Raw genomic sequence first — 12,163 nt, forward strand, 5'->3', positions numbered from 1 at the left:
TCATACCAAGACGGCATCTCTGGAGTAGGTCCAAGGAGTGATGGAGAAGACTCAGACGGAAGTGGAGGTGGAGGTCTGGGGCGACGAGTGTAGACGTGAGTGATCTCACGAGAAGGCACCTCCGCGGGATGAGGCCCAAGGAGCGAAGGAGAAGGGTCGGGAGTGGGCTCACAAGAAGGCGTATCCAGTGGAGGTGGAAGGACAGTAGTAGGAGCGGCAGGTGGTGGGAAGGTGGGTGGTGGCAAGGAGGAGTGTGAAGGAGGTAGCAGAAGAGTCAAGAGGGAGAGAGACTCGGTAGTAGTGGAAGATCTAGAGGAAGAATGAGGGCAGTAAGAATGGGATTCATCAAAGGTGACATCCTGAGATATCCTCATCCGACAAGCAACAGGGTCGTAGCAGCGATAACCCTTGTGCTCCGTGCTGTATCCAAGGAAAACACACTCAACTGACTGAGCAGTTAGTTTAGTGCGCTCACGAGGAGGAAGAAGAACAAAACAGACACATCGAAAGCACCGGAGGTGACTGTAATGGGAAGAATGACCAAAAAGGCGCTCATAGGGAGTACACCTGTGAAGAACAGAGGAGGGCTGTCTGTTAATGAGGAAGACAGCTGTAGAGATAGCCTCGGCCCAAAAGTGAGGTGGAAGCTCCGAAGAGAGGAGTAGAGGGCGAGAAGTCTCCAGAATGTGATGATGCTTACGCTCGGCAATACCATTTTGAGCATGAGCACCAGGATAGGAGAACTGAGGTACCCTGATCAGCAAGAAAACGCCGATGCACGTAAGAAATGTAATCGCCAGCGGAATCTGCTCGAAAAGCACAAATGGGAGAATCAAACTGCGTGCAAATCATAGTGGCAAACTGTCGATAGATGGACAGAAATTGACCACAAGATGACATAAGATAGATCCAGGTAAATCTCGAATAATCATCAATAAATATGACATAGTAGGAATGACCCCCCCCATTTCGAGGCAAAAGGTGCACGACCCCACACATCAGAGTGAATGAGATCAAAGGGACGCTGCGAGATAAAGTCACTAGAAGGATAGGGGAGTTGTAGCTGTTTGCCAAGCTTACAACACCCGTACAATGAAGAGTAGCATCACCAGAAACATTACCAGAAACAGGACCTAAAACACCGTTACCAACAAGGGTGGATAGCCTTGAACCGGAGAGATGTCCAAGACGACGATGCCACTAAGCAAAAGTAGTGGCAGTGGAGGCAGCGGATGCAGAAGCAGGAGAGCTGGATGAGTGACTGGCTAGAGTGGTCGAAGGAAGTCGTAGCCAGTCAAGCTCCCATAGGCGTTGAGAGTCATGACACCTAGGCCCAGTCCCCACCAGAAGCCCCGTACGGAGATCCTGAACACAACAAGAATCAGACTCAAGAATGATACGACAACCATGATCAGTGATCTGACCAGCAGACATCAACTGCATGGTGAGCTGAGGAACATGAGAAACAGTAGGAATATGGAAAGAGGATGTAGAAAGAACACCCCGGCCAGCAAGTGGAAGAGAAATACCATCAGCTGTCTGAACAATAGGAGGTGGACCACACGAGACAAAGAAGACAGCTGACTAGAATCCGGAGTCATGTGAAAAGATGCACCGGAATCAAGAAACCACTTGGATGATTTACCTGAGGGAGGGGGTGGTGGTGATGGACTGGAGGCCTGAGCAGTAGTGCCAGAGGGAGTAACAGCATTGAGACGCCGGAACAGTGTGAGGACCTCCTGCTCCAAAGCAGAAATTGAGTAGCATTGGAGCTACTGGAGTCACCACGACGAGCCTTCTTGTCGCGCTGCTTCTTGCGACAAACCTCCTCAGTATGGCGAGCTTTGCCACAGTAGTGACACCGAATGACAGAGTCGGTACCCTCCGTCGAGTGTGGTCACAACAGGGCTGAGAAGGAGCGGTGGGCAGAAGTGGTGCTCGGGCAGCCAAAATAGAGGACTGCGGAGATCCACTCATAACCCCCGTCCGTAGACAAGTCTCCTCAGCTCGCAGCCCCGGCATCGCCTCATCAAGAGACAGGCGAGGCCGACAGGTCAGGAGCTGGGATCTTACAACCTTAAACTCAGGACGGAGACGGGAGAGAAACTCGTGAAGACGAAGAGTCTCGCGCTGTGCCCGGTGACTGATCGCAGCACTTGCAAGCACCACTAGCACAGAACTCTGCACCCAAGGTGTCCAGACGGTGCCATACGGCGGACATCTGACGGTGCTCCACGGTGGAGTTGTGCTGGCGAAGTGACGGAGCCGCCTCAACCACCGCGAGGTACAAGGTCTCGTTATGAATCTCGTAACTCCAGCTGAGGTGAGCCCACATCAAGTGAGAAGTGGAGAGACCACGGAGGGACAATGAGATGTCAACCTCCATGCTCGCAAGGAGGATTGCCTTGGCACAGGCCTCCTCACGTAGCCATGTCGCCTGCATGTCAAGCTCTGACTGGTAGGTTTCCATCTGAGCCTCGAACGCCTCAAGGAGAGGTTGCTTGACCGTGTCGGGTGCATCCGGCGCATAGGTTGGTGGAGCAGGAAGAGAAGGTGTGTGCGGACACGGCCGCTCACCGGTGAGGTAGTGCCATAACTTTTGTCCACCCATATGAATCTCCATGTAAAACGCAAACTCGCTCCAGTTGGCGCCATTGAAGTCAACAGGGCACCGAGGAACGGGTATGGCACCCGGCCGACCAAGAGAAGCCATGGTCTAGCAGAAGGTCTGACTCTCACAATCTCCTCTCTTCTCTGTTTTTTTTTATTACAGAGAGAGAGAGGGGGGGGAGGGAAGAAACAGGCAGCGCCTGCTGCCTGCGGGCGGGCGGGCGCGCTCACGCGCGGGGAGCCGCGGGCCCGCAAGGAGACGCGGCGTGGACCACGCGCCCGCGAGGGAGAAGGCGCAGCGCAGGCGGGGCCACGGGGCCGCGCGGAGGCTGCACGGCGCGGCGCGTGGCCGCGCGGAGGCGGCGCGACGCGGGAGGCCGCGCGGGGCGTCGGGGACCGCGGGGAGCAGCGCGGACCGCGCGCCCGCAGGGGGGCGCGGCGCACGCCCGCGGGGGAGGCAGCGCGGGGCCGCGGGGAGGCCGCGGGAGGCCCGGCGAAGGCGTGGCGTCGCGTCGCGTCGCAGGGGCTGCGGGCTGTGAGGAAGAAGAGGAGGGAGCGGGAAGAAGAAGAGAAGGGAGTGGAGCTGCTTCGCCGGCCGGCGGTGGAGGTTCACCGGCAGCTCGCCGGCGGCTGGCCGGCGACGGCGGGATGGGGACCAAAAAGCCTAGGCTGTGATAGCAACTCAACTCTATTGCAATGCCACAATAGGGCAGATATGGTACTGTACAAAAGTGCATAAAGCACCCAACACAAGAGAGAAATTACATAGGGATGCATATACATCTAACATAGGTAACGTGGGTTTAATGAGACTTGCCATTATTTTTAAGCCAGGCTTGTAGTGCAGCAGAAACAGGTAGAAAGGCAGACAAGCAAGTTTTTTAGCCTTCCTGCTATAGTGGTGTAACCTAGAGTGCTCAACATGACAAGTTTGCGATAAACAAAATATGTTACCTAGAGACGAAGCACTATATTTCTGACTTGCCAAACATATTGTTGAGATGGAATCAGTTTTGCTTAGTTACTATCTGAGCGTTGAATAAGAGATCCTATTGTCTTTTTAACATTGTATGCTTTAAACAATACAATACTACTCATTTCAGGGTGTAAGACGTTATGCAACTCAAACCCAAAACGTGCATACGAAATCTTCTATTGCAACTATCAAGCGAGCTGATCCCAAAGGTAAAATTGTGCATATCTGTACCTTTTGGTGCATGGATCTAAAAGGATTCACAGCATGTACTGAAATTGATTCTATTTCCATCCATGATGTTACACATGGGTTGTGCATTTGATTTCATTTGTCATATTGATTTATAGGGAAAGTGAACGGGCCTAAACTTGATGATGGCAGTGGGGCCTTTCCTCCATTCCGCTTTGGTAAAGGCGGGGGAGGTGGTGGTGGCGGGGGAGGTAGCAGAAACTATTTTGGGCGTTTTTCCTATTTGCCTGTGTATTCCTTCATTCTGGATTACCTGAAGGAAGCCGAGAAAAACCTGCTTCAACAAGGCCATGGTTCAGGAGATCAAGCAAGCATTGGTCTGGCACAACAACCAGTTTCATTTCAGCTACCAATAGTTGATTGTGTTTGCTGTTAACTTAAGCTTGTTCAATGCTGATGTGACAGTTGACCCCGAGCACATTAATGTATTACTTTCATGAAAGAGTGGGTTTGGTTATCATATGCTTAAGGCTCAATAGGTAGAGGTCAGGTCGCTCCATATCAGATCAACAGAAAACCTACAAAATAATAGTTTCGAAAAAAAGAAAACCTACAAATAATCATGCTTAACTTTACTTAGCCAGCTCGAACTGTGGCCAGCCACCAGTCTATTGTAGCCACAAGAACATGCACCTTAATGGTCTGTTGGACTACCTGCAGGCTGTTTTTTCAAATGACATATGGTATTGATTTGGTGGTGGAAACCGTACAAATAATACACCTTAAGAAATTGCGGGCAATGAATGTTCCCAGGATTTTTATCTAATAGATATTCATTAAGGTATTGCCGTGAGATTTTCAAGTATTGTTTTACTAGGTTTCCAAATTTGTTGACAGGTCTAAGAAGAAAAACGCTCAACGGTTTCAAAATATCTTTCCTCGCTTTTAGAAATGCAGAAAGATTTTTTATAGACAATTATCTAGAGTTCAGTTCGTCAGTTCCATAGACCATGTAAATCAAATCAAATTTTACAGAACATGTCAATTTACACTTTCTGACACACTTCTTTATAGAACATGTCAATGATTAGCATTTACACGGTTTGTTTTTATAGAACATGTCAATGAAACAAAAGTGGTGAAAATTCTGACTCACTTCTTTGGGTGGCTATCCTTCAAGTATTTCAAACTCTGGCTCACTTCTTTGGTTGGTTATTCCTCAAGTATTTCAAACAAATTTGCCATTTTGGCTACTTTTTCTTCCTTATGTTTCTGATTTATGATCCCCATGCAAATCCAGATGAGTTTTTTTACAGATTGTTCAAAGAGTTGTAAAATATTTCAAGCACACCTAATTGGTTTAATATTGAAGACCTTTACAACAATTTCAATCACCTGGCAAGGTCCAACATCAACTATTCCTTACACTTTTCGCAAAGAAAAATATTTCATAGAGTGTAATAGGAAAATCATATAGAAAATTATTATTAATAAGAAATAATTACATGATCAGCAGGACTTTTCTTTCCTGCTAACATCTCATGAATGACTAAAGCTACATCGCCGGTTGCCGTTACAGGCAACAAGGGCTATACTATCCATATGTACACGGAGATTGGCTGTGGTACAATACATATCCTATCTTGACATGAAAAATACAAAATCTGAGCTACATCTATTCTAATACGTGTGTTGATACACTGTCTGATGCAAACGATTGGCTTGTGTTAGGATTTTTGGGGTCATCCGGATCATTGGATTTTTCTTCAGCTCTTACTGGGGGTAAACTGGTGCTTGATTCATGATTCCTCATAGCATCCAATTCCATCCCTGTCCCTGATGATGATTTTCCTTCTGCTATACCAGCAAATCATCAGATCAGTAAGTTCAATAAGAAACCACACACAAAAAAAGAAGCAACGGCACATTTCACAAACAAAAAAACAAGAGAGACAGTTTCAAATATCTGGGCTAAAACATTATATAAAACCAGAACAGGATGCAAACATTTGTCGAATATGATTCTTATTTTGTTTCAGCATTGGAAATAATTTGGTGATGGTCTGTAGGAGCTAATAAATTTATTCCTCTTTAAAATCTGATAAACATATAGGTCAACAAGAATTCACCATCTAGAATTCTCATGTGCCAACTGTAAATAAATTTATGTGGCTCTAACTTCATCTGTAGAGAATTCAAATTTCTTAATTCAGTTAAAAAAACTCAACCAACTGTAATGAGAAGAAATAAGCACCCAAATTCGAGTGCAAGAGGACTCAAACCTTGGATGCTGGAGGTTCAGTTCCTAGGCCAACTAAACTAGGCTCAGTTCCTATTCATTTCATCCAGCTGGTTTTCTACATGGAACAGAATGGCTAATTTGACAAGTAATGGATATAGCAGGGGTGAGCGCTCTTTCAATACATCCAAATGTAACAAGACAGATATATAAAATCAGCATGAATTGTACCCAATGGTGTTCGAGAAAGAAAAAGAAGAATATTACTGAATGTAGAGTATCTTAGAAAGTCATCTCACCATTTACTTGTCCACGTGCAATAATTAACCGGAGGTAATTTCTGAACTCCCTCAACACTGCATTTTCTTGCGCAGTTTGTAGCTCTGAAATGTCCTGATCATGCAATACCACTGGAATTGAACTTCTATAAGCTGTTCCAAATGTGAGATCCTGCTCATCACACAACAGAGCTCGTGTTCCTGGAGAAGCAGGCCTGGAATCCTCTTGGGTGTTAGAGCAATATGATCCACATTCCACAGGAATTTGCTGATCTATTTCTGGCAGTTGACTAGCAGCAGCTTTTTGGACTTCTTTCTTGTTCTCGTCAAAGTTTTGGTAAGTACTTGTGCAAATTTCCCTATCAATTTCCCTCTCCTCTTTGTTATCTGCAAATATGACAAAAAATACTTTAGTAAAACTGAATCTTGAACGATAGCAGTTGCAATTTCATTAGTTAATTTGGTTCTAAAAATAGAATGTTTTTGAGATGATTTGGTACTCAAACGTCAAACAAAAGGATATTTCAAGTGTGCATCGCCATGACAGTTACACTAGATTGGTCCCATTTAAAGAAAAAAAAATTCTTATAGTTGCAAACATTTTTTTTGTTAAACATAGAAACGGATAGGAAAACTATATGTTTCTCCCAGTTTTTTATAAATATCCCAGTTTTTTATAAATAACTACTATAAGCATCTAAAGTCCCCCATCCATGTCCAAATGACACAGTATCAGGTGCATGGAGCAATGTTAAATGTATCAGAAAAAATTTCGAGACACAATTATGAAACAATATATATTTTTTTCATTTGTTTCTATCGCCATGGTAGTTCATCTTTCTAACGTGAAAAACTGAGTTTACAAAATTAGCATAATTGCATGTTAATGAACAGAGGTTAAAATAGTCCAGACAAACAGAACAGGGTGTGCTTGTGTACCAGCTATTGCTGTGACTCCTTCTGCTGCCTTTCTGCATACAATCACCAAACGATTGGCTAGGTCGTTCACATCAGTAAGATGGATAGTGTTTGCCAGTGGAGACCTAACAAGATAGAATTTCATTAGACATTAGAAGGATAAAGCACATAAGGATTAAGGAGTAATCAAAGTAATACTACTGCAAGATCTATTAATATAGATGTAAATATGTCAATTCGCCATATCAAAAATATTTGCATAATTTCGGTACAATTATCACTATAACATAATGGAATCACAGATGCATCCTGGATTGTGTAAAACAACATTTTTTTAACAGAGTGAAGAATTTCTTTCTTTTTAATTATTTGTCTTGGAAGATCATGTACTCTTGTTGGGTTTCAACTCTAGCCTACCCTAGTTTGTTTGGGATTAAAAGGCTTCGTTGTTGTTGGTGGTGGTGTGTTGAACAGAGCAACATATTCAGAAAGAAACCCAACATCATAGACTTTTAATGAGCCAAGGGGCTAGTACAGTGGTAGCGGAGACTACCACAAGATGGTAGAAACCACAAGAAACTAACACCAAAGGAGATTTACTTTAGCAGTCTAGAGCTTATGCTATTAAAATGGTAAAAGCCACAAGACAATTCAAGTTCATTAAAATCCTTTCATCCATAGGTCCAAACAAGACAATGCATTTTTCTTGACTTACCTATATACCAATTTAGATTTACCCTGGAAATTGCCAGTGGAACCTTCAAGTCCAGTAGATGAAGCAATTTGGGAAGCATCAACATGGTTAGCCTACAACAGAGAAATAGTTTTTAGTCCAGAGATTTGAAAGCTGAAGTACGAAAAAATCAATATCACTGACAAAGTAAAAGAACACTGGACAAGTCACAAGCCTAAACAACCATCCCAAAAACGTAATTACTACCTCTGGAAACTGCATCTGCATCATACTTCCTTCAACATTTAACCTCTGATAATGGGGATCTTCTGGCGGCCTTTTTCTACGAACTGGAGAAAATCTATATCCTGAAGATCCAATGGCACCGTTCAGAGCAACATTAGCTGCTTGTTGAATGTTATTTCGATCACATGAGTTATCCCCTTGAATTATAGCACGGAGCTCCTCACTTCCTTCGAAATTCTTGCAATCCATACATTTACAATTCTTGGAACAAAGGATATTTGCTTGGAAACATTCACAGTACTTCTTTAAACAACCTGACTTCTTGCAGTGACAACCTTTATTATGCTTTGGAAGTGAAGGTGGTGCTCCAGCATCCTGATAACCAGTTAAAATTACTAAGATTAGTTAAATGATATATTAAACATATAAAGAATTATTTCACCCGAATCCACAAAAGAAGTTATACAAATAATGACTTTAATAATGCAAAAAAAAACCAAAATCGGGAATTTTTGTTCAGATGACAAATGAAGCATAATATATACAGTTAATATGATTCAATGCAGCACAAAAGAGTTTTGAGCATAGCATAGTTATTGATGCAAAAGAAACTTGTAAGTTACTAGCCACTCAGCATATATTGGATGCTGCCATGAAATCTGATTGTTCCACGTAGGCAACTTCTAGCACAGGGAATGGTCCCAAAGACTGTTAGGCTTCAAGTATGAAAGCACAATGCAAAGCGACATGATAAAATGAGCAGCAAGGTAACACCAGTACATCAGATTCTGTCAAACTTTATGTGTATCTGTAAATAACAAGCAGGAAAATGCATACTTTCTACAAGCACAAGTGCGACATATGGGAAAAATGCAAGCAGAATTACAGAACAGGCAGAGTCAACATCTATTTATCCACTTATATATATAACTTAAGTACTACTGTTTCTAAGCAATTGGGTATTTGGCTATTGCAGTCACAAAAAATACGTCTAACTATTTCATTAGTGCATTGAATGTACATGTACCTTCCGAACACTGGGAGTAATTGGACCATTTTCAATCTTAGGTTGAAAGGCATTCGGATTCCGTAGCTTTGTGTTGTTAATAGCCTCCTGTCTACCCTTTTCATTCTCAACAGTGTTTCCACATTGTTTACAATTGCAACCATCACAATAATCACCTGCTGCAAAACACTCGCAATACCTAAGAAATAAATATCTAGTTAGTGAATGTACCTTCTATCCACTTGATGCTCTGTTCGTAATAAATACTCAACTTGATATAAAATACAGAGCTACGTAATTGGAAGTATTAGCAAAAAAAGTTGGAAACACAACATTCCATTGAGAGAAGAAAAAATAGATAAACAAACAGCACTAAAACTGCAGATTTTGCTTGAAAATGATTCAACAACAATATCTAACCTTCTCAAAGTAAAACGTGACATAATTATGCCTCCTTTCTGTCTATTTGTCCAGTGTATACAAAATCGTTCAAATCCAAAGGAAGTGGCTCCGCTCATATAATCATGTGTTTTTTTTCCGAACACATGAGAGTTGTGTATCATTGTATTAAAGAAGAAGGGGATAAAGAGCCCCTAGTACACATCCAACCCCAAAGGATCCTAAGTTACATTCGTGCTTTTTTCTCTAAAAGAACAACCTGTAAACGACCTAGACACTAGGGCATGGGGCTGTCAAGAGGCAGATGCCTTTCTCCCCAGCCCTAGCCCAAAGTTGGGCCTCCACTTCGTCAAGCAATAAGACGCTTGCCATATTTGCTATGGCACTGTCAAAAACACAATGGTTTCTATGCTTCCAAAGAGTCCAACATGTTGTTAATATATTTTGCACTGGTGAGGATAAGAATAATGACAAGACTTTTATGCAGTCGAATTCTTTTTCTCTTCTGTGACGAGAACAACCCATTCAACTCTAGTTAACATTTTAAAATATGGAAATTCTCATTAAACAAGTAACTCAGTTTAGTTAATCACTGACATAACAACATAGGCAGTCCCTATTTGCATGCACATATAATGTAGAAGTATGCATTTGCAGATATTATTCAACTACATTGATTGTTTTAATAAATGATGTGCATGCCTGAAACAAAAAACATATGCTAGAGTACTCACAGCTTTAAACATTGTGAGTTTTTGCAATTACAGTGTTTCTTTTTCTTGGCTGGGGTGCCACTCTTCATTTCAACCACAGGCTTCCTGAAACAAAAAATCGGAAAACAAAATATAAGCAAAAGAAGTTATTTGCACTTTGCATATAAGTTCATTGCTTCATTTGTTCTCCAATCAACAAATGAAAGTGTACTCACACACAAGCAACAGAATAACTTTTGCTACTAAATACTAACATCATGGATAAGTCCCATGCCCGTAAAAAGAATACAGAATTAGGATGGCTATATTGTGAGATTGTTTCACTGCACATTGTTTCCATCAGAGCTCCAAGGCATAGAAGAAAATGAAAAACAATTAAGACAATTCTATTCACCAAAACAACCATTTTCCCAAAATGACACCTCAGAGTAACAAACTCGGAATGAATCATAGTGAAACATATAAGCCTACTTGTCTACAACGCCCAAAGCACTCCTATAACATTTATAGCAACTCAAATTCAAAATGCTTAATAATGTCACTAGGAGTAAAACAGTAAAACCCTAATAACCATAACCAATCCAGTAACCACAGCAATGCAAAACACTCTAAGTGCCAAGAGCCACATCTGAGCACAAATTACAGTGCATCTCCATACATGTCCAGACCCGAATAAAGAAAAAAAAAATCCCCTAACCACAAATGAGTTACTGCTATCTAGAAGCACCTAAAACTTTTGAAAAGGACAAAATGTGCATAGCCTGAATTCTTGACATCCATAAGTCAACAGACCGCACAGTAGAATTCAAATTCTCAATGGAAACAATTTGCTCACACAGAAGGGATGATGGCCATTGGCCACGGCCTCGTCACCGGGATAGAAGGCTGCACCGGTACCGCCGGCTTCGGTTGCTCTTGCGGCTGTGGTGACGCCCTTGGCTCTGATGTCGCTTGGGGCACGGACGCCGGCGCCGGCGCCTGCGGCTCCACCCTCTGCTGCTTCTCCTGCTCCATCACCAAACCAAACTTTCCACCGCCTTAGGTCAGAAACCAAAGTTCTCCGATGGCTTCTCCGATTAATCCGTCTAAACCACTCGGAGAGGCCTCAAAATCCAATCTTTCCGCCCTACCTCGCGGAATTGGGGCAGTTTGGATCAGGGAACCAAGAACTCGAGTTCCTGGGCGGCTCCCAACTACGGAGAATAATCAAAAAAGCGAGGGAAAGGAAGAGCGCCGATAGGAGGGGATCAAATCCAAGAAGCGGAATTCGGGGAGGAGATGGAGAAGGATTCGGAGAGGTGAAGGTCGAAGAAATTTATGCCGCGGGCAGATTTGGGAGGGAGGTGGTGTGGGAGGGGGAGAAGAAGCTGATGGGCAACACAGGAGGTTTGGTTGGTCTCTCCCAAATTTTTGAATCTCAAGTATTATATTCTGTTTACTTTCCTTTTTCGGAACAATTTTTCGAATCTCTCTCTCTGATGTTAAATCTACTTGCACTGCCACCTCGGAAGAGTAAAACGCACAGATCGGCAGTACAGATTAATGCTGATGGCAACCACAAACTTTCACCAAGATTTTCAAGTTTTCTTTCTCCACAATGAATTTCACCTTTGAATTTGTATTGGACAAATAATCTAAATTATTGAGGTTTTCCGAAAAAAGGAATTATTAAAAAGTATGATTAAAATCAGATGGACTATATTTTCTAGTCTGAACCTGTAGCCGTGCGTATTTTGCTAAAATTACTCTTCCTCACTGTACTGTGATTACAAATCAGTAGAGATTTATTCAGAGAGTTTTCTAAAATTTAATACATTTGCCTCTATAAATGAACACACGATATCACTGTAACCACCTTCGAATAGCAGAGTTATTCATAAAATAAATTCAGCAAAAATACGAACACTCATAGTGAG

The 12,163-nt window shown here is 42.7% G+C and overlaps 3 protein-coding genes across 4 annotated transcripts; 1 reads left to right on the plus strand and 2 right to left on the minus strand.

Annotated features, from left to right (window-relative positions):
* Window positions 1-595: 595 nt before the first annotated feature.
* Window positions 596-2,070, minus strand: LOC112890238. The gene is made up of 2 exons (XM_025957139.1): window positions 1,646-2,070; window positions 596-1,365 (listed from the first exon to the last, which is right to left on the minus strand). The coding sequence occupies exons 1-2, from the start codon at window positions 2,020-2,022 to the stop codon at window positions 1,266-1,268; spliced, it is 477 nt and encodes a 158-aa protein (XP_025812924.1). The 5' UTR covers window positions 2,023-2,070; the 3' UTR covers window positions 596-1,265.
* Window positions 2,071-2,986: 916 nt separating this feature from the next.
* On the plus strand, window positions 2,987-4,295 carry LOC112890239. The gene is made up of 3 exons (XM_025957140.1): window positions 2,987-3,328; window positions 3,714-3,795; window positions 3,934-4,295. The coding sequence occupies exons 1-3, from the start codon at window positions 3,326-3,328 to the stop codon at window positions 4,209-4,211; spliced, it is 363 nt and encodes a 120-aa protein (XP_025812925.1). The 5' UTR covers window positions 2,987-3,325; the 3' UTR covers window positions 4,212-4,295.
* A 941-nt stretch (window positions 4,296-5,236) lies between these two features.
* On the minus strand, window positions 5,237-11,635 carry LOC112888504 (protein tesmin/TSO1-like CXC 5). Of its 2 annotated transcripts, none has more exons than XM_025954728.1 (8): window positions 11,083-11,635; window positions 10,269-10,352; window positions 9,157-9,334; window positions 8,151-8,504; window positions 7,926-8,017; window positions 7,232-7,335; window positions 6,314-6,679; window positions 5,237-5,629 (listed from the first exon to the last, which is right to left on the minus strand). In XM_025954728.1, exons 1-8 carry the CDS (start codon window positions 11,259-11,261, stop codon window positions 5,451-5,453), a joined length of 1,536 nt encoding a protein of 511 aa, XP_025810513.1. In that variant the 5' UTR covers window positions 11,262-11,635; the 3' UTR covers window positions 5,237-5,450. The 2 variants fall into 2 exon arrangements, with proteins under 2 accessions (XP_025810513.1, XP_025810512.1); XM_025954727.1 differs by having other exon boundaries at window positions 5,237-5,632.
* Window positions 11,636-12,163: the final 528 nt, after the last annotated feature.

The sequence above is a fragment of the Panicum hallii genome, chromosome 4 (genome assembly GCF_002211085.1).
Source record: "Panicum hallii strain FIL2 chromosome 4, PHallii_v3.1, whole genome shotgun sequence".
In the NCBI taxonomy this organism is placed as follows: Eukaryota; Viridiplantae; Streptophyta; class Magnoliopsida; order Poales; family Poaceae; genus Panicum; species Panicum hallii.

Coding starts and splice junctions, on each gene's coding strand:
- LOC112890239 (XM_025957140.1), top strand. Junction 3,796..3,933: donor CAAGCGAGCTGATCCCAAAG/GTAAAATTGTGC, acceptor ATTGATTTATAG/GGAAAGTGAACGGGCCTAAA.
- LOC112890238 (XM_025957139.1), bottom strand. CDS start 2,022: ATGCCGGGGCTGCGAGCTGAGGAGACTTGTCTACGGACGGGGGTTATG. Junction 1,366..1,645: donor ACCACCACCCCCTCCCTCAG/GTAAATCATCCA, acceptor TGTTGTGTTCAG/GATCTCCGTACGGGGCTTCT.
- LOC112888504 (XM_025954727.1), bottom strand. CDS start 11,261: ATGGAGCAGGAGAAGCAGCAGAGGGTGGAGCCGCAGGCGCCGGCGCCG. Junction 9,335..10,268: donor AACTCACAATGTTTAAAGCT/GTGAGTACTCTA, acceptor TTTATTTCTTAG/GTATTGCGAGTGTTTTGCAG. Junction 5,633..6,313: donor TGCACGTGGACAAGTAAATG/GTGAGATGACTT, acceptor TTGCTGGTATAG/CAGAAGGAAAATCATCATCA.